The 24,667-nt window shown below is 54.8% G+C and overlaps 1 protein-coding gene and 3 non-coding genes across 4 annotated transcripts; 1 reads left to right on the top strand and 3 right to left on the bottom strand.

The window, feature by feature from the left end:
- Window positions 1-424: 424 nt before the first annotated feature.
- LOC142005749 (C-signal-like) lies at window positions 425-6,377 on the bottom strand. The gene is made up of 6 exons (XM_074983099.1): window positions 6,231-6,377; window positions 5,333-5,384; window positions 4,445-4,632; window positions 2,447-2,605; window positions 1,463-1,582; window positions 425-637 (listed from the first exon to the last, which is right to left on the bottom strand). The coding sequence occupies exons 1-6, from the start codon at window positions 6,375-6,377 to the stop codon at window positions 521-523; spliced, it is 783 nt and encodes a 260-aa protein (XP_074839200.1). The 3' UTR covers window positions 425-520.
- Window positions 6,378-10,088: 3,711 nt separating this feature from the next.
- TRNAQ-CUG (transfer RNA glutamine (anticodon CUG)) lies at window positions 10,089-10,160 on the bottom strand. The gene has a single exon. It is a non-coding gene; the product is annotated as a tRNA-Gln (tRNA).
- A 3,049-nt stretch (window positions 10,161-13,209) lies between these two features.
- Window positions 13,210-13,291, bottom strand: TRNAS-GCU (transfer RNA serine (anticodon GCU)). The gene has a single exon. It is a non-coding gene; the product is annotated as a tRNA-Ser (tRNA).
- Window positions 13,292-20,333: 7,042 nt separating this feature from the next.
- On the top strand, window positions 20,334-20,406 carry TRNAA-CGC (transfer RNA alanine (anticodon CGC)). Its single transcript has one exon. It is a non-coding gene; the product is annotated as a tRNA-Ala (tRNA).
- The last annotated feature ends 4,261 nt before the right edge of the window (window positions 20,407-24,667 follow it).

Genomic DNA, 24,667 nt, shown 5'->3' with positions numbered 1-24,667 from the left:
TTGGCTCTCTCAGCTGTGCCCATAGAATCCTCCTGTATGACAGACACATGAAGAGAGAGACCCAGTGTATCCAGAGGCTCATGGCCACCCCATCCCAGCGCCTTCTGGGCTGCCTTGGGGGCAGGGGTGTCTTGGCTCAGGTCAGGTAGCATCAGCCGGGATAGCGCGGGGTGGCAAATTCAATACACGGCACGAGAGTGGGAGAAGGGGTGTTAGTGCCCATTGGGTCTCCCTGGGCCTCTTCCCTGAAGCAGCGAGGTCCTGGTTGTTTTCCCCACCCCTGACTGCCACCACCAGCTCCTCCCTCCCAGGCCAGGTCTAGGCTTTGGGTGTGGGGAGAGGAACCAAAGGCAGCTCCACCTGGGTGCAGCCGGTGGCTTCCAGGAGAGGACAGAGCAGGCCAAGCTTAGTCAGGGCTGCTGCATTCGCTCAGTGGGTTTATTGAGGACACAGGCAGGGCTGACGGTGTGGTCACTGGAACAGTCTGACCTGGGGCTCCTGGAGCAGGGCTGGGAACATCTCACCAGGGAAGAACTTCCCCTTCCCAGTTCACAAAGGCCCCGTTGTGCTTCTCGCAGAGCGTGGAGAGCACGTGCAGCATCCCTCGGACACTCGCCTCCACCGTCAGTGGGGCCTGCTGGGGGGAAAGCAGAGTGAGTCGGGTGAGATGCTCTGGGAGTGATCCAGGACCCCAGGGGCCCAGCTGGAGTCCCCTTGACCTTTGCCTGCCCTGAGTGGCACAAATGTTCTTATGTGTCCCAAGGCAGAGGGACGTGCAACACGCAGCTGTTGTGTGACACCTTCCCTTCACCCTGGTGCACAAAGCACAATTCCTGTGCTGGGAGCATGGCCAAGGGGTCTGAGGGGGGAAAGGGCTCCTGGCTGGGACTGAGGGTTGGGGTGCAGGAGTGTGAGGGCTCTGGCTGGGAGTTTGGGCTTTAGGGAGGTGCTAGAAATGAGGGATTTGTGTTCTCAGAAGGGAGCTCAGGGTGTGGAAGGTGCTCAGGACTGGGGGTGGGTGTGAGGATGGGGGTCCAGGCTCTGGGCTGGGGTGCTGGAGTGGCTTTAGGCTCTTGTTTGGGAGTGGGGTGCAGAAGGGATCCAGGGTCCAGGCTGGGACTTGGGCTTTGGGGTACATGAGGGTACTGGGTGGAGATCACAGATATGACCCCAATAGAAGTACCTGTGAGCTGGTGCCCGAGACAACCAACTCCCCGTCTCCGGCTCCGCACAGCAGCAGCTCTGCTCACCTTCACTCTGGGATGCCAGCAGATTGAGGAGTTAAGCAAGCACCAGCAGGAGGTTGGAAGCCCAGGGCACAGCACTGAATCCCTGAGGGCATCTGAGTGGGACATGATCCCTTCGTGCAGGGCAGGACAGGTTCCAGCATAACCATTAACCCTACAACGAACATCTGTCCCAACATATGGCTACCACTGGCCTCTCCCAGCAAGGAACCAACCTGGGCAGAGATGGAATTCCCCATGTCTGTCTGCACCCAGCCAGGATGGACAGCGACACTCAGGATCCCGTCTCCGCCGTACCCCAAGGCCTGGCACTTGGTGAGCATGTTCAGAGCAGCCTGAGGACGAGGTGCCATGAGCAGAGACAGCAGAGTGTGGGGGAGGGAATGAGCCCTGTAGGAAATGACCCACACTCCTGAAGGAAGGGACGGGACACATGGACAAAGGGGCGAGAGCAGCGTTCCTTTTAATTTCATCTTTCCGTGTGCAGAATAAATGTTATGTATCCTGATGGACGGGCGGATGGGCATCACCAACAAAAACACAAGCTGCCTGCTGCTGGTGCTCTGCTAACCAGCTGGGCAGTATTTGAGTTTCTACTGGATGGCTGCTGAAGCACTCAGCTTTCAGGACACACTCGTGAGAAGAAAACGCTCCTCTGAGCGGCTCTCTCTCATGCTCTCATAGATGATAAGAACCCACAGTTGTGTGTATGTAGCTGCACTTTGGTAAGCTACTGATGCTGAGGCCTCCAGGGAGCTGTGACTGGTGAGCACACCTGAGAGCTGTGCTTAAGCTGCTCTTGGTTATGCAAGACCTGGGCCGATATGGGAAAGTGGGACTGGGACATTGATGCTCCTTTGGGTTCCTCCACAACTCTGGCAGGCACAGTGAGGATCTGGAGCCCTGGACCTGAACTGGGGATGGTCTCTAAATGGGATATGTCCAACCTGAGCATGACTGCGTGGGGTTTTCTCTGGCGGGATACAAGCAAAACAGAAAGTTCCTCACCGGATGGGAACTCTGGTCTAAAGCCCAAGTGAATTGCAGGCAGACAAAGAACTGCCGGCCCTGCCCAACACAGCGCTGGAGGCTGGAGTGGTGGCAGCAGGATGGGGAACAAGGGGAAGACACCGACTGACGGGGTTTGTGCAAGTAGCAAACCCAGGCAGCAGTCAGGCCCTGCTGGGTGTGCCCTGTACCTTGCTGCAGCGATAGGAGATGATTTGGACCGTACGCCAGCCACAGACATTCTGGATGGAGCCACCCTCGCTGGAGATGTTGACGATGGCCGCCTTGCTGCAGCTCAGCCCTGTCTGGGGGCTTCCCTGGGCAGCCTGCTTCAGCAAGGGCAGGAAGGCCTGGGCAGAGGGGAGAGCAGAGCAGCCATTGGGTCAGAAAAGGAACCAGCATCATGCTCGTAAGGCAGGTCTCCAGAACGGGATGTGTCTCTGTTCTTCCCCCTGATGCCCACCCCACAGCCAGGTCAGAAGCAGGAGCCCCACCCAGGCAGCTGTGCAGAGCTGTGGATCCTACTCATGCCCTGTAGAGGCCAACAGTGATCCCCAGCTCATGTCCCTGCCTTCAGAGTCCCCATCCAGGGCAGATGAGGGGTCTGCAGTTCCCCACAGCTGCCCACATGGGTCTCACTGTGGCTTAGCTGTGGCTATTCAGCAAAGAGGCTTTGCCCAGGCAAAGCTGCAAGCCAGAGCCAGGGCAGAGGAAGAGTCATGTGGACACCTGTGGGGACCCCCACTGTGTCCTCGCCAGGAGCACCGAGGATTAGTGACTCAGGCTAGATGCTGCTTCCCCACCTGCCTCTCCTTTAGTTCAAGAAGTTCCAACATGCTCAGCTTGGCTACAGCTTGTGGCTTGGCCAGGAGCCAGGGTGTGTGGGGAGAGGAGTGGAAGGGTGAGGACCAGGGAGGGCACAGAGCCTCCCCACAGCCCTGCCGGGGTTGGAAGAATCTCTTTCCCCTGCTCTGAGGCATCTCCCCACCAGCTGCTCTTGGCGTGAAGCTAACTGGTCTGTGCCGGCTCCAGAGCAGGTGCCTGAACTCCCCGGCCTCTGGCCACACAAGCCCTGACTCCCCGGCCTGCGCCACACTCGGTCTCCACACACAGGCCAGTGACAGACCCACCCAGCGTGGAGCCCTCCGAGCTTGTCCTGCCGCCCCCCCAGCCCCTTGTGCTCCCCCACACGCAGGGTCAGCAGGGCTGCTGCTCGCAAGGCAGCCGAGGTGAGCCCAGCCGGGGTCCATCACTCTGCTGAGCACCCAGCACTGAGATGGGTTCGAAGTGAACACACGGGGAAGCTCATTTTCTGGGCTGTCGAGTTAGTGCCAGTTCCTGGTGCGAGTGACTCAAAAATCCCCTCAGGCTGGGGATGAAGTGGGGGTGGGGCTGAGTGTGGGTGCAGTGCGGGTGGGGCATCAGGGGAACAGGCTGAGTGGGGGCAGGGCATGGGGTGGAGCAGGCACCAGTGGCCCCTCCTTCACCCAGACACCTGCCAGCGCTCGGACCCAGACCCCCATTTGTGAGCCTCATGAGCTGCCCAGGGGGCCCAGGGGCTTCAGACAGATGCTCACAAGCACTCGGTGCCTTTGGTAAAGGAGGAGAACAGCCCTGACAGCCCCTTCCTGCTGCTCATCCCACTGGGGACTGTCTGTCAGGAGAAAGGACACGTTTCTGTCCTCACAGTTCGAAGGGCCGTAGTTCCTGACTGGCCCTGTGTCCATGAGCCTCAGCCCAGGCATCCAGAGAGCATCTTGCAGCTGCAGGCTGCAGTCACCCTCGGCCCTGGAGGAGACAGGTGCCTCTCTGCTGCCAGGGCCCCATCCGAGGGGTGTGGGGAGAGGCCACTTAACCCGACACATAATGGTGAGATGAGGGGGACAGGGAGTCTCTTGTATGAGGAAACTGGGGCCTCGTGCATCGCACTGTCCTTGCTCTGATGCTCTGGGTGCTGAAAAGTGAGGGACTGAAGCTCTGTGGGTGCAGAGCCAGGGCCATGCAGGGATCTGGGGGTGAGGTTTTCTTTCTGAGAGGTTCAAGTTCCATGATGCAGCTGCAGCCTTTGAGCTCCCAGCCAAGGCCCCATATTGATCCAGTGACCCAATCCCAGGGAAGGGAGGACTCCTGGCCCAAGCGCTGTCAAACCCTGGTGCATTTGTCCATGTGCTCTCTGTCAGGGCCCTTACCTGGCTCACCAGCAAGGGCCCCGTCACGTTGGTCGCGTACACCAGGGCCATGTCCTCTGGTGTCTCTGACTCCAGTGTGTTCAACTTCACTATCCCAGTGTTGTTTATCAGCAGATTAAGCCCCGAGCCTTTCAGGTGTGTCTCAACTCTGGCTGCCGCCGCCTTGATGCTGGCTGGGTCTGTGACATCTACAGCGACAGAGCAGGGGGTCAAGAGCATGATTCCCCCTCTCCGATGTCACCCCCACCACAGCACAGCCCCCTGGGCCAGAGGGCTTCTTCCATTGGGCTCAGAGGTGGGAGGGGGGTTGGGGAAGGGAGGTGCGGGTGGGGACTGCTGCTGGGTCCAGGCATGGGGAGCTGTGCTGGAGCAACAAGAGGAAAAGCTAGTTCAGAGAGACAATTATGATCAGTTCCTTGGACAATCTGAGTAGCCCAGAAAATGGAAATGTGCTGGAGTTAGTGATTAGTTCATACGTGTGGCATTGATCTCACTTAGACAAAGGAAGTGGATGATTTAGAATTGCTTGTCATGCATTGTAGGTGAGACAAGTCCCCAGCTGGACATACAGGGCTCCATCTCAGAGGTGGGAATGCCGGACAGAGCTGCCCATGTGTGACTCTCACAGGAGGAACCTGCCACATGGTGGTCCTGGGGCTTTCCAGCCTCTCCAGAGCCAACCAACCCTGCCAGAATTTCCACTCACACCTGCCTCCTCTGGGGCTGGGGAAGGTGTCAATGGGCTCTCAGCGATTATTGACTCTGGTCCTGTTCTCCTCACTGGGATTGGGTGAACCTGGGAGGGGGGATGCAGAGGGGGATAGGAACAGGAAGAACATGCTGCAGGGAGATGGAACCTCAGCTCTGGGCCTGGGGCCGGGCACCCACCCAGTGCAACGATCACCAGGTTCGGATGTTTGGCCTCCAGCTTCTGCAATTCCTGAAAAAGAACAAAGTAAATGGTTATTGACATTGGGCCCACGCCCAGGGCCAGGCTGGGCAGAATCCAGGTCCCCACTGACCCTGGGAACCGAGTCAATGTCTTAACTGCTTTTCTCCACCAAGCCTCCTTGTGCAACAACCTGCCCTGGGTTCTGCAGCAGTAGGAGGCTTCTAATTGCCCCTGAGCATTTCCAGTGCCATTGTCTAACTGAGTGTGGTGGAGTCTGGGACACAAATCACTTCCCCATCACTAATGGGGAGTGGGAGGAAGGGGTTGGAGGGCAGTTCCTCCAGGGGAGGTAAGGGAAGTCCCCTCCCAGCAGCTGGGGGTTGACAGTGTCGCAAGCTCTCATGAGCTGGTTGTGAGCGGGGATTTTGTCAGCTGTGGAAGGAGCAGGTGCCCTCAACCAGAAGTTACTCAGAACCTGCAGTTCCCCAGGCTGGGTGTGGGAGCAGAGCTGAGAAGACAGAGGGCCTGAGGCAGTGGCAGACAAGGGAGGTGTCAGACTCATGAACTGGGCTCCCTGGAGGCTGGTGGGACTGGGTATAGCTGTGCTATAGTCATTATTCACCTATGCTGGGCAAGACGGTCCACAGCCCCTGGGTAGTTGCCCCAGGCTCAGCCAGTGCTGCCACAACCTCACCTCTCTGGGACCTGAGCTGCCAGGTGTAGAGGGTTTGGGGTGCAGCTCCGCACCTTCGAGCTGGAGCAGGGTCAGCAGTCATTGCCTGCTCTAGTGTGTGGGTCTCAGCCCCAAGTGCTGCAACACTGGAAGCCCCTTGGGCAGCTTCTGCTTCCCCCTCCAGCTACTGCTAACTCCACCCCCTCTCCCCGTGATCTCACCTGCATTCGCTCTCCTGCTGCATCCCGGCAGGTGGCAAAGACCCACTCCGGTGGGTTGGAGTTCCCCAGAAGCTGCTTGACGAGTTCCAGGCCAATTCCTTGCTTGGCCCCGGTCACCAGAACGCTGCAGAGATTTAAGCCAGCCATGGTCCCTCCCTGCCTCTGCTCAGTGAGAGCTGCACTAGTCAGAGCCGTGAGTTCCCTGCCTGCTCACAGCTGGGGTTATGGAATGATACATCCGGGGAAATAACTCTGCTGCTATCAGGTGACAAAACAGAAAGTGGTCCAATAAGCCAGACCTTATTTGTCTATTTGTTACTCCTCCTCTCAGGTGAGCGGCTTGGTCGGTTTGGTTTGGTTTACTACTTCCTCATCTTTTGGTGCAGGGCCAGTCAAATTCTGGCTGCCTTCCTGTGCAAAACGGCAACACTACTGCGGTGACTGTGCTGTGACCGAGGAGTCACTGCAATGAAGATCCATTTTCCACAGCTCTCAGAGGTGCTGTACGCAGAAGAGGGAGAAAGTGGGAATGGGTGAAAGACTGTAAGATTATGTAGATGGAGGCCAGGATTTTGCAGTAGAGTTCTATGGCTTGTTGATTTTGGCTCCAAAGCGGAGGGCAAGGCTGTGCACGGCTAAGGATGTAGATGTGTATTTGTAGGGGCAATGACAATGGGTCAGGTGCCTGTACCGAGCCCCTCTAGGGCTGGAGAAGATCTTACACTGTTGCAAGAGACAAGGTCGGGTTCTTGTCAAGGAGTCTCTTCCACAATCCAAGGCAGCACTTTCCCGAGAGTGACCGTGTTTCCGTTTGCTGAATACAGGACACCCGTAAAATTCCTCAAGTTTGAGTAAGTTCAGTTGGATTCCAGCAGAACGCAGCCTGCAGGGTCACACGCCCAGCCCAGATTTCTGTCAGGGTTCCCATCAGAATGTGCCCAGCAGCAATTTTTGTAATGTGTGTGGGAGGAAAGGGACAGGAGCTGCTTCCAGCCACAGCATATGGGCTGGGTGGGAGGGATAACTTGGCCCACGTCTTTGCAAAGCTCCTCTTTTCTCCCCACCCTCCACTGTGGCTGGAAACAAGTTGTCCTTTCTCGTCTGCACAGAGTCAAAAGGCAGCAAAGAGCTCCAGGCTGCTGCTGTCCACCGACATAAGCCAGCCAGCTCACGTCCCCAGCTCCAGTGTGGACAGGCATTCTGTCTGTACTGTCCGTGTGCCTGGATCATTTCTGTGTTTCCAGTTTCCATAGGCTGCTTTCCAGGTTGGGTCTATCATAGAGGCGGCATATTGCCTTCTGCCCTGGAAATGATCCCGTGTGCTGATTCTCAGCCAGTCATTCCCAGGCTGCTCTGTGGAGCACTGGTGCTCCATGCAATGGGAATGGCCGTTCTGGGAAAGAATTTCCATGTGAGTGATATTTTTCCTTCTCAACTATTAACTAAGAAGTGACGTGTCTCTAAAAACCCTGGTGGGTTTGAATAGTATTTCGGAGGGCCGGGACCAGCAGCTTTCTGCCCTGCGTGGGCTTGTTTTGGTGGGGGGCTACCAAGTGGGAAGAGGAAGGAGGCACTAGAAGCACTTAGCCCCTGGCCTGACACTGCCTTGGAGAAGAGGGAATAAAAACACACCTCCCCCTGGAGAACGTGGGCATCAGTGCTACAGTCTCTCTCATGCTGAGCAAGCGCTGTGCCACTTGAGCCAATTCCCCTCTGGCTGAATGAGATCTTCTGACCCACTGAACTCATTCCAGAGGCGACAGCGTTCCTGCAGCTGCCTCATGGCTGGGGCTCAGGCACACAAAGTTACGTCTGCACAGTGGTAGTCCTGAAGTTTGACATAGGACTTATCAGTAGGACTGACGAAACCCACGGAAGCATCTGCTCCTAAATAGCTGCTCGTCTGTGAGGCGCCAAAGGACTTCTTGTTGTTTTTATCAGCTACTGGCTCTTTGCTGAAACGTGGTCCTGAAGAGCCCCCAGAGCTTCTTTTCTGAGGGTGGTCTCAGGGTGCGCTTCTTGCTCAGGATGAGAAAGCTCCAGGGTTCCAAAGCCCAAACTAGCCCTTCTTCTGCCTTTCTCTGACAGTGTGTCAGGACAAGTGGGGGCTGGTGTCCTTGTGTGTGTTTTTCTTCCCTTCATTTGCTCAAGATGTGGCCCCTGCTGTGACGACACCTGTCCCATTTGCTGTGGCAGCACCTCTCACTGGCAGAAGCTGCAAAGGTCCAGCTTTTGATTCAGCATTTGTCTGGATAACTTGGCATTTCCCCCCTCCTGGGACCAAGTCCTTCAATTCTCTGTCACTCCCACAGTGACCCTGCAGTCTTCTCATTCCCTGCCACAGGCCTGGTCTACACCATGACCTCAGTGGCAGCTGGGGGAACCTAGGCCCATCCTCCCTCTGGTTCCAGCCCCGGAGGGACCCTACTCCCAGCACAACTGGGCTTTCCCCTCCCAGCTCTCACTGCTCCTCCCTGGACTCCTTCCTACACCTCCCCCTTCAGTTGGCTGGACTGGCTCTGAACCCTCAGCCACTCAAGTGTCACTCTGTGAATGTCTTGTCTCTTCACTCTCAAGGCCACCTTCTGACCCATGGCAGTGGTGCTGGTGTTAGCCTGCCTCACTCATGTCTTGATTTAGGGGGCTCTGGGCCAATGCATGCAGCCAATGCAAGCCCAGCTTCCCCGGCACACTCACTGCCATGTGGTGTGTGTGCGCTCAGGGACAGGATTGGAGTCTGGGGTGTTAATGATACGACTGTCAATGGTTGTAGAGGGACAGTGGAGCTGCACAGGCCAGAGCCCAGATGAGGCCAATTCTCTCTCTCAGTAGTCGGCTGCCCTACAGCACCCGAGGCAGAGGCCCAGGCCAGGCAGCTGCAGGGACATAAGCTCAGCACAGGTGCCCACTGAGTGTGTGTCTACAGGACAAGGTGAGCCCAGGGGAGGAGCAAAGAAGTGCACAATAGCACAGGGGGCCTCTTTAAACAGCCACACCTGCCCCTCGGGTGTCCCCAGCCAGCCAAGGAGTGGCAGAAAGGTTCCTGGCAGTGCTCACCTTGGCATGTTTCAAAAGCCCAGGCACCACTCAGGTGAGGTGGCTGAGGGGAAAAGGAAAAGGATTGCTAATGTGTTGTACTCTGCACACTGCATTCAAATCCCGTTATTGTTTGGCCTTTCTGCTTCCTTTCCTACTGAAGTCTCTTGTGCATCTCCTGCTTTCTGCGCACCCCATCCCTGACCCTGCTGGCTTCCAGCTCCTCTGCTGGGCAGACTCCAAGCACAAGGTAACTGCATGAGGCTGGAGGGGGATGCTTTAATTTTCCATGGCAGGGCCCAACATATCTCTGATGTCAGCTCAAAAGTGCCACACTCCCCCCTGCTAAGCAGGGCCCCAAACACACCTGGGGAATGTGATGCCTCAGCCAGGCAGAGGGGAAAGGACAGCTGTGACTCAGCTGCAGACAGGGGCATGGGAACCTGCCTGGGAGGGAAGGTCCTTTCCCCAAGGCTGCCTTAGGGGCTCTGGTTTCTCTCAGCTGCTGGGCTGAGCTGTGCAGAGCTGGGAAAGGGGCAGACATTTGCCCTGGGGAAATGAATGTGGCACTCCCCTCTCTCTGGCCTTTACAGCAATGCATCTATTTGCAGCACCTGCCACAGGTCCTCCTGAATTCCTAAGAGGGTTGCTGTGTTCCAGAGGCCCAACTTATTGCAGGTATATTAGTGAAACACCCCAACAAGAGACCCAACACCAGGGGGCCTCATTAATCAACCAGGAGGAAGAAATCCTCACTCACATGCATAAAGACACCCCCCCTTGATTTATAGATAGGGAAGAGGCTTAGAGTGAACAAACAGAAGGTCCCACTGAGATTTGAACTCAGATCACAGGATTCAGAGTCCTGAGTGCTGCCCATTACACCATAGGACCTGTCACTTGCTTTTTTTCTCACCTCCTGTAACTATTTTTAAGCTGGCACCTTGCAGTGCTTGCCACCCTCCAGCTGTTCTGCCACTCAGGACACTGCTTCCTGCCCCATCTCTGCTGCTGTCCTCCCCCAGACATCAATCCCTGCCCTTCTCTCTGCTAAGCCCAGAGAGACTAGACAGGTTCATTATTCTTTTCAAGTAACCAGCCTGGAGAGAAGTAAGGGAGAAGCAGAGACAAGAAAGGCTGGTGGTGATTGTCGAGGAATATCTGGGTGAGGGAGGGTACAATAACCCTGGCTCTGAATTCACACACATTTAAAAGTGTGCAGATAGATGTGGCTGAATGTGATACACTTTATAGACTCTCAGTGAGCACCTCTTTGTTCATATCACTCTCTCTTGTCAGCTGAGGGAAGGGTTTGCTAGGGTTATATGCATTGGCGGTAGCAAATGTTGAGGGTTCATGTCCATATGAGAAATACACGTAGAATAGAAATCCAGAATGTGATGGGAAAAGGGAGGTCTTTAGATCTGACCAAAAAATCTCTAAAACTGTATTTAGACAGTCTACCACTGAACTATACCACCACACAAAGAGTGCCCCTTGGATTCATTCACCTTCACCCTCCTGCAGGACAAACACTGTTTCCCCCAGCTTCTGTCCCTTCCCCAGCTCACAGTGGTTTTACAAATGAGGTTTGATTAAACTTTGTTTCTCGATGCACATATTACAGCTCATCCCCTGCTTCTCTGGCTTCTCCCACAAACAGAGCTACAGCCACTTAGGGAGACAGATTTCCACCATGTGTGGGGCACCTCTCTCTCATCTGCTTGGAGCATCATCTATCATTACAAAAAGAACCTGCTGAAGGACACCCACCAATCAATCAGATGCTGCTGAGTGCAGTCAGTGGCAGTAACTTCTTTATCTGGCACTTTTGATGATCCTGCAGCTTGCTTCCTGGGGATGGTTAGACTGCAGCTGCTATTTAGAGACACAGAGGTACAGACATTTCAGTGCTCTGTTCTGGTTCTGCTCCCCCTCCTGCAGAGAGGGCAAATGGAACCTTTGCAATTGGCCCACATTTCAAATAAGGTATTTCCAGATGAACCATGCAATTGGCAATGCACAAATTGCGCCAGTTATTTTGAGATACACCTGCAGTCTAACCATAGGTGGTCAGTGTCTTTCCTCTTCCTTTTTGGCTGCCACCCCCAAAAATGCCATACAGCGGTGAGGGCCTCTGAGCTGTTGATCCAGCCTTGGCAGTGATTGAGCTGAGCTCTGAGGTGTACATATCGGTAAGCTGCTCGTCTTTCAGTAGTGCAATGGCTTGGGGCCAATATTGCAAAGAAACGTTATGAGTTCAAGTTTCTTCACCTGTACCAGATGCTGTTTGGGAAGAAGGGGCTTTTGAAATCCAGGGGAGTGTTTCGAAGGGTCCCCTATTACACTCACAGTGTGTATTCTGAAAGCAGCACTTTCAAAGCAAGAGTGGCTGCCATTATGTTAATGAGGTGCTGCACATTCACGGCAGTGCCTCGTTAGCATCCGGCGACGTGGCTCATTACCACAGCCCCTCTCAAACAAGAGGCTAGTGTGGCCAGAGCCTCTGTGAACTCCCAACCAAGGCTGTTGTGGCCTCCCTCAGCTAGATATTCCCACCCAATCACCATCGAGCTTGCCAATCTTTGCATCTCCATGACTTCTTTCCAGACTGGTAACTGGAAAAGCAAAGAAAAGAAAAATGAGCTCTGGGGGCTTCAGACAAATGTTCCCCTCTGGCCAGTTGGCGCGAGTAGCAACAAGGGTTGGGAGCGATGGCTGGGAGTGGGCAGGGGGAGATGGGGCAGGAAGGAGCACTCAAGGTAAGTGACTCCCCTGGCATTTTACAGCCTTGCAGCACAAGACAACCCCAGCTGCCCCAGCTCTGAGAGCAGCACCTGGATGTGCTGGTGGCTGAGTGCCCTGGGCTGGGGCTGGGAAGTAGCCGTGTCAGCGTCTCACTCAGGTCAATGCTGGAAGGGAGTTTAGCCCATGAAAACAGCCCAGGGGCAGGGAAGTGTTTCCGTGGACTCTCCGGCATTTCAGTGGGTCTGGCTGCTTTGGAGCCAGGACACTGACCAGTCCTGCCGCAGTCGTTACCCCAAAGGGGCTTGGGGGTTCCAGTCTCAGACACAGCACACAAAGGTGGGCTCAGCAGCACTGCAAGAGCCACCCCACAGTGTGGCAGCCGCCATGTGCGGTTTGACCTGAAAGCCCAGAGCTGCTCCTTTCCCACAAAGACAGGAGTGTCCCAGGGGGCCTGGAGTACTGGCCTGTCACCAGCATGTGAATCTTCAGAACATCCATTGTGGGTTAGAACAAAGGTCCCTCCAGTCCCATGTCCTGTCAGGGCCAACACCTGGTGCTGCAGAAGGTAGCAGCCCGGCACCCCTGGGAGCTGAACCCAGCAGCTCCTGTGTGCTCCTTTCAGCTGTGGAGCAGGAAATATGTCCCAAAGAGGCTTTTCCCCAGCTGCTGAGAAGCACAGAAGAATTCAGGGCTTGCTCAGGGTGAGACAGTTGAATGGAGACCTGCCCCAGGCCCTGTGGCTGGATCTATTGCTGTCAGGGGCAGAGAAACATTCTTTCCCCCTGGGCAATCTCTGCTCTTTTCCCAGATGTGCACTGCCCAGCCAAGGAGCTGGGAGAGACCAGAGCACTGCATCAAGCCTTGGGGAACCAGCCCTTCACTCAGAGGCAGCTGCACCTGTGCCTGGCCTGAGCTGAGTCAGGGCTGCCCCCTCCTTGCCAGGGAACTACACCCCTGGCTGTGTTTGGGGCCCTGCTTAGCTCCAGGCAGCAGCACTGCAGGGGGCAGAGGTGAGTGGAGCTGACACTGGAGTCAGGCTTGGCACTTTCAGGGCAAATGAAATCATCCCACCCCCACCTCTGGCAGCCAGAGCTCAGCTCAGCCTCACAGAGGTGTCCTGTGCTTGGAGGCAGGAGGCTCAGCTGTGGTGGAAGTAGCATCCCAATATAAGGCTGGAAATCAACAAAGAAAGATGCGATGAGGATGGGATTTGAATCCATGCGTGCAGAGCACAATGGATTAGCAGTCCATCGCCTTAACCACTCGGCCACCTCATCTTCTCCTGTTACATGTTTTTCATATGTCCCAAAGTCAACACAGCCAGGAACCTTTCTGCAACTCGCTGGTTCGCCAGGGACACAGGATGGGCAGATTTGGCCTGGCAGTGGTACTCTCACTCCTGTTCCCTGCAGTGCGGCTTCCTGGGGTGAGCAGGGCCCCAAATACAGCCGGGGTGCAGCACCCCAGCCAGACATGGGGACAAGGTTGGGGGCAGCCTTGGCTCAGCTGCAGCCACTGACATGGGCAGCTACCTCTGAGAGAAGGGCCTGTCCCTCAGGCTGGCTCAGGGGCTCTGGTCTCTCCCAGCAGCTGGGATGAGCTGGGCTGTGCACAGCTGGGAAAGGGGCAGACACTTGCCTGTGGGGTTGAATGTCACACTCCCCTCTCTCTGACACTGAGAGCAATAGACCAGTCTGCAGCACAAGCCACAGGGCCTGAGGCAGGTGTCCATGTGGCTGTCCCACCCTGGAAACCCTGGGGTCCCTGCTCAGCAGTGCCCACAGAAAGGCTCTTAAGAAATAACATAAGAACATCGCTGCCCTTACCCAGTCGATAAGGTGAACATAAGAACGGCCGTACTGGGTCAGAGCAAAGGTCCATCTAGCCCAGTATCCTGTCTGACGACAGTAGCCAGTGCCGGGTGCCCCAGAGGAGGTGAACCGAAGACAACGGTCAAGCGATTTGTCTCTTGCCATCCGTCTCCCGCCTTCGACAAAAGGCCAGGGGCACCATCCCTTACCCCTTGCTGATAGCCACCTATGGACCTCACCTCCAAATATTTATCAAGCTCTTTTTTAAACTCTGTTCGAGTCCTGGCCTTCACAGTCTCCTCTGGAAAGGAGTTCCACAGGTTGACTGTGCCCTGTGTGAAGAAAAACTTTCTTTTATTTGTTTTGAACCTGCTACCCATTAATTTCATTTGGTGTCCTCTACTTCTTTTAGTATGGGAACAAGTAAATAACTTTTCTGTGTCCACTTTCTCCACTCCATTCATGATTGTATCTACCTCTATCATATCGCCCCTCACTCTCCTCTTTTCTAGACTGAAAAGTCCCAGTCTCTGTCGCCTCTCCTCATGTGGGACCCCTTCCAAACCCTTTGTCATTTTAGTTGCCCTTTTCTGAACCTTTTCTAATGCCAATATATCTTTTGTGAGGTGAGGAGACCACATCTGCACACAGTACTCAAGACGTGGGGATACCATAGCTTTATAAAGGGGAAGTATGATAGTCTTATTTCACCCACTGCCATTTTCTCCCTCCCCTGCGTACAACACCACTTACAGCCGTGGAAGGTCACAGCTTTAGATCAGAGCTCCCATCCGGTGAGGAACTTTCTCTTGTGCCTGTCTCCCGCCAGAGAAATCCCCATGCAGTGATGGGCCGGGTGCAGCTCAGCGCCAGTCGAGCTAGTGTTAGCTCAGGGAAGGGTCACTGAGGAGCTGTTAACTCTACCCCTTTCTAAGGGTGGGCAAACCCCATTTAGAGACCATCCCCAGTTCAACTGAAGGGGGGCCTGATCCTCACTGCATCCGGAAAAGTTATGGGAAAACCAAAAGGAGCATCCATGTCTCTTTTCCACTTTTCCCTAACCAACCAGACCCTGCATAACCGAGAGCAGCCTCAGCACGGCTCTCAGGTGTGCTCACCTGTCACAGCTCACTGGAGGCCTCAGCATCAGTGTCTCATCAAAGGGCAGCTATACCCGCATCTCTGTGGTTGCTGTCATCATTGAGAGCATGAGAGAGTGCAGCCCACAGGAGTGTTTTGTTCTCACGAGTGCTTCCCAGAAGCTGAGTGCTTGAGTGGCCATCCAGGAGAAATTCAAATGCTGCCCAGCTGATTAGCTGAGCACCCACAGCCGGCAGCATGTGTTTTTATTGGCGGTGCCCATCCACACATGTCTCAGTGGACATAAAATTTGTTCTGCACATGGAAAGACAAAATTAAAATTAATGCCGCCTCACTTCCTTGTCAGCCTTTCCCGTCCCTCCCCTCGGAAGGGCAAGTCATTTCCTATAGGGCTCATTCCCTCCCCCACACTCTGCTGTCTCTGTTCATGGCATCTCGCCCGCAGGCTGCTCTGAACATGCTCACCAAGTGCCAGGCCTTGGGGTACGGCGGAGACGGGATCCTGATTGTCGCTGTCCACCCTGGTGCTGTGCAGACACACATGGGGAATTCCGGCTCTGACCAGTGAGCTATCTCGCTGGGAGAGGCCAGTGGTAGCCACATGTTGGGGCAGATGTTCATTGTAGGGGTGATGGTTACGCTGGAACCCACCCTGCCCTCCACCTCTGCCCTACATGGAGGGATCGCGTCCCACTCAGATGCCCTCAGGGATTCAGTGCTGTGCCCTGGGCTTCCAACCTCCTGCTGCCGCTTGCTTGGTTCCTCAAGCTGCTGGCATCCCAGAGTGAAGGTGAGCGGAGCTGCTGCTGTGAGGATCTGGAGAGGGGGAGCTGGTCGTCATGCGCACCAGCTCACAGGTACTTCCATGGGGGTGATATCTGTGATCTCCACCCAGTATCCTCATGTACCCAAAAGCCCAACTCCCAGCCATGACCCTGGACCCCTTCTACACCCCACTCCCAACCCGGAGCCTAAACCCACTCCAGCACCCCAGCTCAGAGCCTGGACCCCCATCCTCACACCCACCCCAGTCCTGAGCATCTTCCACACTCAGAGCTCCCTTCTGGTAGCCCGAATCCCTAATTTCTGGAAACTCCCTAAAGCCCAAACTCGCAGGCAGAGCCCTCACACTTCTGTACCCCAACCCTGTGTCCCAGCCCGGAGCCCATCCCCCACTCAGACCCCTTGGCCGCACTCCCACCACATGAATTGTGTTATGTGCACCAGGGTGAAGGGGATGAGTCACACGTCAGCTGCGTGTTGCACCCCCTCACCTCGACACACATGAGAAAATTCATGCCACTCGGGTGTGGGACAATTCAAGGGAATGCCAGCTGGACCCTGCCTGTGGGCCCCTGGTGTCCTGAGTCAGTCCCAGGGCAGGCTCCCCCCTAACTCTGCTTCCCCCCCGCAGGCTCTACTGACGGTGGAGGCAAGTGTCCGAGGGATGCTGCACGTGCTCTCCACGCTCTGCGAGAAGGACAATGGGGCCTTTGGGAACTGGGAAGGGGAAGTTCTTCCCTGGTGAGACGCTCCCAGCCCTGCGCCAGGAGCTCTGGGCCAGGCTGTTCCAGTGACCCTGCTGTCAGCTGTGCCTGTGTCCTCAATAAACCCACTGAGCTAACGCAGCAGCACTGCCTGAGCCGGGCCTGCTCTGTCCTGTCCTGGGAGACACTGGCTGCGCCTGGGTGGAGCTGCCATGTGACCATTGGTTCCTCCCCGCACAGCCAAGGCGCAGAGCTGGCCTGTGAAGGAGGAGCTTTGGGTGGGTGGCTGTCTGGGAGGGGGTGGCTGAGGGTGGCAGCCGGGGTGAGGAGGACACCCAGGACCTCACTGTTGCAGAGAAGAGGGCCCAGGGAGAGCCCACGTGCAATGATACCACCTTTCCTGGACTCATGCAGTGTGTTGAATTCGCTGTGCCGAGATATCCCAGCCGACACTCCCTAACCTGGGCCGAGAAGCCCCTGTCCCCAAGGCAGGCAGGGGTCACTGGGATAGGGGGGCCAGGAACCTCTCCATACACTGGATCTCTCTCTCTCTTCATGTGTCTGTAAGACAGGAGGATACTCTGGGCACAGCTGAGAGAGCCTAACCAGGGCAAATTGCTTCAAACCGGGTGTAGAGGTTGGGTCAGGCATGTGCCCCCCTCTGGGGTGGAGCAGGCCACAAGACCTCTCCAAACCAAGGCACTGCCTGGTTCTGGGGAGACAGCAGTCTCCATGGGACCCAGTCCCATTTAACAGGGCTGCAGGTGGGCAGTCAAGTTAGAAGCCCCAGCCCTAGGGCAGTCCATTAGTCAGCCTCAGCCTCTACCCAGCCAGTCTGTGTAGAAGCCCTGGGCCTGGGGCAGGGCTGGGCGGCGCTTAATCAGCCTCAGCAGCTTGTTAGCAGGGCGGGGCAGTCCAAACAATATAAGAGCCCTGGGCCAGGGGCAGGGTGGATTGGAGCGGTACAAACAGTATGCCAGTGGGTTTTCCCTGAGGCAGGGTACAGCCCCAAGCACACCACCAAGGCACTCTGGGTTGGGAGAGGCAAAGGAGATGGGGAGGGGGCACAGGCACACCAGCTCTGGTCAGTGGGGATCCCCCAAAACACATCGACATGGGCTCTGATGGGGCGTTCCCCCGGCTGCTTCCTACCTCCACCTCCCTTGTCTCAAGGTCCCACTCCGTGTTATCTGGGAGGTTGGGCAGTTCTATGTCTTCTGGGTAAGATGCCGCCATCAGGTCTGGAAAGTCGGGCATGCCTACGTCATTGGGCTAGTGCAGTGACAGCAGAGCTGTAGGCTCAGGCTGGTCCTGGACCCCTGGGTCGGTCTGGGATGCACAGGTAGCTGGCAGCCAGCAAATCAGGACCTTCCCTGGAGTGATTTCATAGAGGGGCAGAGAGCTCAGGTCAGTCCAGGACCTCTGAGTAGCAGGTAAGCAGGAGGGTCATCTCCACCTCTGGGGTCATGTCAAAGCAGCAGGTGGGCCCTTCTGGCCAATCAGCCACCTGGGTGTATGGTCTTCGGCTCAGCCAGGCTCCTCTGCTTGGCATAGAGGCCACCCTTTTAGTGAGCCCTGGGTCCTGCCATCAGCATGTCCTGTCTCCTGTGTCAGTCTCTGTGGGGCTGGGCACAGGTGTTCTGGGCTCACCCACTGAGGCCTCCAGCAGGCATCCCCTTCTTCTGGGGATGGGGGTGCAACACCCCTTTGCTACACAGGGCTGCTTACAGCCCAGCACTGGGTGTTCTCCCCACATGGCACCAAATCAGTCACAAAGAGCACATCTGTTGCCAGCCTGGCCAGCAGGAAGTCACACAAGCAGTTTTCTTGCACACCCCAGCTTCCCTTGTGCCACAGCCCGTATCCTCCTTACACAGACGTAAACCAGTCTCACCAAATCCACACAGGTTCTTCCAATTCCAAAGGACCTGCCACAGCCCCAGGTCAAGGTACCCAGAAGATCTTACCCAAAAGAGCCCACTGGGCCAATCCTTTTGCATTTATTAATAAGAAGAAAGACGAGGTGGAGGGTAAAATTGCCAAAACAGTCGAATTGCAAAGTTTTTGATGCAGACTTGCAGCAGAAGTGGGGCAGGCTGGTATCTTCAAAGTCTCTACAGCTAGCAGAGAACCATTTTCATCCCTTGACCACTGGGTTATGGGCACAGCACACTTCTGCTACACCACGCCACTCAGCTGTGAAGGCTTCACCCAGCATGCAGTCTGGTGAGTATCCTGCACTGAGACTGGCAGAGGGTGAGTATTCTGCCGGCAAGTGGCTTTGCAGCTCTTGTGGTGGTCCTGTGGCTGTTAACCGGAAAGATGGTGATTCAAGCCCACCCAGGGACGGTGCTGTTAATAGTCTGCTACTGAATACCTTTGTGTGAGCTTCCTTATTACTGGAAGCAGCCTTCCCTCTCAGCTTCTTACCCAAAAGGGCAGACTGTGCCAATACTGTACAACCTAAATTCAAAAGCTTTTTTCAGAAATAAGAAAGGGAGAAAATGTTGACAGTCAAATGGTGAGAGCCATCAAATTACAGACCCCAATTGCAAAGATTTGGTGCAGGCTTGTAGAGCAGCAGAGTAAACTGCCAGCTGGTTGAAACAAGACTCTAACCACCTCCTCCTCCTCTCTGAGTGTGGCTCAGAAGGCCTTTTGGGCTCACTTCTTAGCAGAGAGGTTCCACAAGAGAGGAATTGGAATGAAGACCAAAGTGGAGGCGCCCACCTGCACTCTGGGGGCTCTTGTTCCCACAGGGGAGTGCATCAGGATGAATAAATCAGTTTCCTAAACTTGGCCAGAAAAATCACATGAATATCTGAGAGGTGTCAAGCAAGAGGAGTAGCATTGTCCCCTTTAGTGGTGTAACATCAAACAGTCCACACCTTCCTCCCCCCATTCAATGCCAGGTCAGGGAGGAAAAGGTTTCTGCAGAAGTATCCAGAATAACAGCTTCTGTACTGCATCCGTCCAGTGGTCTGGCCACTGGGGGAGGGCAGCAGCCCACGAGCCTCAACCTCTGCAGCCCTCATCCCTTCCTTTGTCAGCCACCAGAGAACCAAGGCCACATCTGTGTTCCCTTGGACATTGCCCATCCTCGGGCTGGTGGAATTTCCTTTGGGGCGGAAAGAATTTTTTATGGGTAACACCAATGCTGGGGTCATGTGTAGATTTGCCTCATGGGTACAGATAAACATCCTTGCCATAAATACACATTTGGAACAGCTCATAGGTATGGAAGACAATCAGATTTAAGCAGCTGATAACTGACAGGGAGCAATGAGTCTGATGATTATTTCATATGACGTCATTCTAAAAAGAATATTAACTCCCCATTTCAGAACCTCTGTTTAATCACCCATTCTACCAGCTCCAGCTGTTAAACACACCCAGATGGGACACTCTGAAAAAGGCTTGAGAAATAAATCACAGACATGGTTATTCAGTAAAAGCTTAAAAATATGCCCCAGTGGAAACCCCTCCTCCCACAGACCACTAACTCTCCACTGCAGCTGCTCTCAGAAATGAAGCATCTGCCAAAGCACCGCATGCTACAGACCTCTGCAGTTCACAGAGTCACCCGTTCCATGTACCTCAGCTGCCCACGGAGCTTAATCAAGCTGAGTCCAGGGAGGGGACACAGCCCCCAGAACATGTGCAGAGGACACCAGGCACTACAAAGCCACAGGAACCTCCCTGTCCAGAGCAGCCAGGCCACGAAGTCAAGATGCCCCAAGGGCTCACCTGGAGCTGGAAACCGTCATTTTGGCATTATTAGCAGCACTGTCTGAACAGCTCAGCCAGCTGGCTGGTAGGAACGGGTCTTACAAGTGGCGTCTTAGGAAAGGAGCCAGGGAGCTGCAGGACATAGGGACTCAACAGTGAGGGGGCTGGGGCACAATCTGTCCCTACAGCCAGGGGAATTAGCTCAAATGGTAGAGCGCTTGCTTCGCATGCAAGAGGTAGTGGGATCGATACCCACATTCTCCAATAGCCACTCCATTTGCCACACTTTTCTTCCAAGGCAATGTGAGAGCAGTGCCTCCTTCCTCCTCCTTCTCGGTTGCCCCCCAGAAGGCTCTCAATGTACAGGGGGGGATTGCAGAACCTTAAGCTGTTGTTTTCCTGCCTTCAATTTGCCCAGCACCAGCTGGATCAGACTCGACCTTCCCCACAGGGACGTCTGCCATCCAGCGCAGTTAGTGGTGGGGAAGGAGAACACACCAAGGAGGCTTCTCCTCACGCTCATCTTCCTCACCCTGAATTCTCTCCCCAGCCTCCAGGGCAGAGCTCTCAAGAAAAAGACTCCCTGCAGCAAAGCCCTGGGGGGGACTCTGAGATGGCCCCTGTCCTACAGCCTGTCCCACCTGGCCATTGTTCTGCACTGTCTGTGAGGTCATCACCTCCCCACCTCCTTTAACCAATCAGCGACTGCTCTGCAAAAAAGCCCTTGTGATGTCACTGCCACACCCACCCCTTGAATTCTGGGGCCCAGAGGTGTGTCACTGTGGAGTGAAGGGCACAAGTCTGTCCCAGTACATAAAGGGAGAGGGACATGGATGGTTCTTAGCCAGGAGAGTCAGAGAGGGGAGCTCATATGCTGGGTGTCCCTAGTCTCTGTGTGCCAGAGTTGTGTGGTGCAATGGAAAACGTTCTGGCCTTCTAAGCTGTCGTGATCACCTTGAGCTGAAGCTCATCACCAAATGGATTGTCATGTTAGTCTTTAAAGTGCTGCATTTGTGCGGTTTTGTGCTGTGTGGTTACCTTGAGTTAAGGCCAATCATCCAAAGGGTGTGAGTTCAAATGCTGCCAGACTCACTTTGGTGTGCATTACCCGTTGGGAGGGCTGGTGAAGATGGCAGAGCAGGGACTTCAAACAGCCGGGATCTACACTTCAGAGACCTCAGCTCTGTTTTCTCTTGTCTTACGCCACAACTGAGTGAGGCAGCTCCTGCTGCAGGGAATCTCCTCCATGGGACAGCTGCCCCTTTCCCCAGCATGGCAGCCCCACTGCCAGGAACCCCTGCTGCATTTCCTGACCCCCGCCCCCGGTGAGAGCTTTCACAGTCCCTTTTCTCAGCACACACCCCCACCAGGAGATTCTGGGGCTCCCTCTCCTTTGCTGCCCCTCATCTCTGCTGTTGCACCTCCACCTCTGGTGTCTCTCCATGGGGCACAGCCCCCCATCACCATGGAGCCCTGACACAGGACAGCAGCTCCCCTATATCTGGAGATGGGTGTCCAGTATTTGCCACAGAGCATTTGACGAAGGCTTTTGACTTGGTCAGCAGGGATGGTCTGTTCAAACTGCTGCACAAGATAGGCTGTCCTCCACGGTTACTCCAGATGATCCAGTCGTTCCACGAAAACATGAGAGGAACCATCCAATATGACGGCGCATTATCGGATGCTTTCAGAATCAGGAGCGGCGTCAAACAAGGATGCGTGCTTGCTCTGACATTGTTCGGGATCTTCTTCGCACTCCTCCTGAAGCATGCCTTTGGATCTTCAACAGAGGGCATCTTGCTGCACACAGGAGCTGATGGGAAACTGTTGAACCTTGCAAGGCTGAAGGCTAAGACTAAGGTGCGAGAAGTCCTCATGAGAGACATGCTGTTCGCAGACGATGCTGCTGTAGTGTCTCACACAGAAAACCAGCTTCAAAAACTGCTGGATCGGTTTTCCAAAGCGTGCAAGGACTTTGGGCTTACCATCAGCCTAAAGAAGACAAATGTACTTGGTAAAGATGTTGCTGAATCCCCATCAATCAGCATTGACAAGTATACGTTAGCGGTTGTCCACGAGTACGTTTACCTCGGGTCCACCATCACTAACACCCTGTCGTTGGACACTGAGCTGAACAGGAGGATCGGAAAAGCGGCCACAACTCTGTCCAGACTCAGCAAGAGAGTGTGGAATAACAACAAGCTGTACACTCACACCAAAATGCAAGTCTACAGAGCCTGCATCCTCAGCACCCTCCTTTATGGCAGCGAGACTTGGACCCTGTATGACCGCCAGGAAAAGAGGCTGAACGTCTTCCACTTGCGCTGCCTCAGGCGCATCCTTGGAATATCATGGAAGGACAGAGTGACCAACACAGCCGTCCTCGAGCAAGCTGGAATCCCAACCATGCACACCCTCCTCAGGCAGCGTCTACTCCGCTGGCTTGGCCACGTCCACAGGATGAACGATGGAAGGATTCCAAAAGAAATCCTGTATGGTGAGCTAGCCTCTGGCAAAAGAGCCCCCGGAAGCCCCCAGTTGCATTACAAAGATGTCTGCAAGAGAGACCTCAAAGAGGTAGACATCGAGCTGGACAACTGGGAAGAACTAGCAGATGACCGCAGCAGATGGATGCAGGGGTTACACAAGGGCCTTCAGAAGGGCGAGTTGAAGATCAGACAGCTAGCAGAGGAGAAGCGGGCACACAGAAAGCACAATAAGGACTTGCCAGACACCCACTACATCTGCAAGAGATGCAGCAAGGACTGTCACTCTCGTGTGGGTCTTTATAGTCACAATAGACGCTGTAAATGAAGTCTTACATTGAAACTTTAAAGGGCGCGATCCATAGTCTGTGCAGACTGAAGGATGCCTACTGCTACTGCTGCTTGGGCCAATGCATGGGGCTCTGCAGCTGGGAACTGTCAGTGACTTTTCTGAGATGTGTTGGTCCTTTCTGCAGCCCCCACTGTGGGAGGGCTTTGCCTGGTCCTGGGCTGGGTTCTTTTCTGGGGCTTCCGGAAGCTCTGCCCCTGCCAGTTGAATGTTTCTTGGTCAGAGACACAGGCTTCTTCCTGTGCCTGGGGTGGGCCCTGACACTGCTGGACGAGTGTGATGAAGCCAAAGTGCTGTGAGCTCAGTCTGAACCAAGTAGCCTTTGTGTGTTAGATTCCTGAGCCCCCTGGCTTTGGGCCTGGTTCTCCTGCCCAGCACAGGCCACTGTGAGCAGGGCCCTGCATATCTGTGATGTACAGTACCCTCGTGTGTTCAATGGAACAGAACCCTGAGCTTTGCAGGCTGGGAACTGATCTCCGCTGAAGGATAGGTTTGCTCAGTGCTGGTACATTGGCAGAGGAAAATGATAAGTGTTTAAATCTATTTCAAACATCCAGGGAAAACCCCAAATGGACTGGAGATGAAGATCTATTTCCCTTAAGACAACCATCTGTGAAGGAGCACCTGGGACTTTTTCAGCTGCAGTCAAATGCTCCACCACGAAGCTGTACTCTATACCAGTGGAAAATGGTGAAAGTTTGGTTATGCTGTAGAGGCAAGTGTGATGGAGTGGGAGGAGTGCATGTGTGAGACTCAGGCTGGATGTGTGTGAGAGAAGCAGAGCACCTCCCAGCAGCTAAGGATGACCCTGGGGCTATAACCTAGGCTGGCAGGTAACACCTCTGCCCTGAACAAAGAGGAGGAAGGAGCCAAGCTGGGTTTCAATCGGAGGGGGCAGTTAGAAGCTGAAGGGGAGAGGGAGATGGAAGGCAGACAGCCGGGCAAGGGGGAAGCTGCACCTCAGAGGGGCATCCCTCGGGCTCCTCTCCCCTGGACGGGATGGAATGACTTTCTCTGATTGTTGCACTGACTCTTCTGTGAGAAACTGGGCCTCTGTCACCTAATAAACTTCCTATTCTACCTGCTGAGTGAGAGTCACTCCTGCCTATGGCCAGGGTGCAGTGCATGGGGACCCCTGAACCCCACCACAGCAACTCTACCTTTCTCAGAAGGAATGCATGTATGCCAATATCAGTAGCCAAGGTATGCAGGGTGCCAACCTCCAAAGAGTAACAGGTGCCCAGAAATTGTTTATCTGCAGGTCCCATGGCATAATGGCAGTGTTCAGAGCTCCGCATTCTGCAATCTGATTTCAAATCTGTGGGGTTTGCTCTAAATCTCTGTCTCTCCAAGGCCTTTCTTCTCCACAGGTACACCTGAGTTGGGGCTTTTTACCCCTAGTGGATGAGCGAGGCCCTCTGGAGCTCCATCAACAGTATTTTACCTTTAGGGGAACCTCCCAGAAAATGGCCTACGTTCCCTACTGCTTCAAATCCCTCCCTGTGGACCAAGCACAAATCTGGTGCTGCATTTAGTTGGCTGGAAAAATATGCAAGGGGCTGTGGACTTTGTTGTCACTCCACTATTTCCTGTTTGTCAGACCTCCTTCCCTTTTTCAGCCACCCACTTGCCTGGCCACTCTTTCCTCAGCCAGCAGCTTAAAGCTGGAAACTAAGAAAAGAGAGTCCTT

The sequence above is a fragment of the Carettochelys insculpta genome, unplaced genomic scaffold (assembly GCF_033958435.1).
Source record: "Carettochelys insculpta isolate YL-2023 unplaced genomic scaffold, ASM3395843v1 scaffold_0035, whole genome shotgun sequence".
NCBI lineage: Eukaryota > Metazoa > Chordata > Testudines > Carettochelyidae > Carettochelys > Carettochelys insculpta.
Note: the sequence above shows the minus strand (reverse complement) of the source record. Positions and strands in the feature narration are given on the sequence as shown.

Bases quoted from the DNA above. Each gene is read 5' to 3' on its own strand.
- LOC142005749 (XM_074983099.1), bottom strand. From the start codon at position 6,377: ATGGCTGGCTTAAATCTCTGCAGCGTTCTGGTGACCGGGGCCAAGCAA. The intron at 2,606-4,444 runs GTAAGGGCCCTG...CCCTCTGCCCAG, and splicing joins GGCCCTTGCTGGTGAGCCAG to GCCTTCCTGCCCTTGCTGAA. The intron at 638-1,462 runs GTTGGTTCCTTG...CTTTCCCCCCAG, and splicing joins GGAATTCCATCTCTGCCCAG to CAGGCCCCACTGACGGTGGA.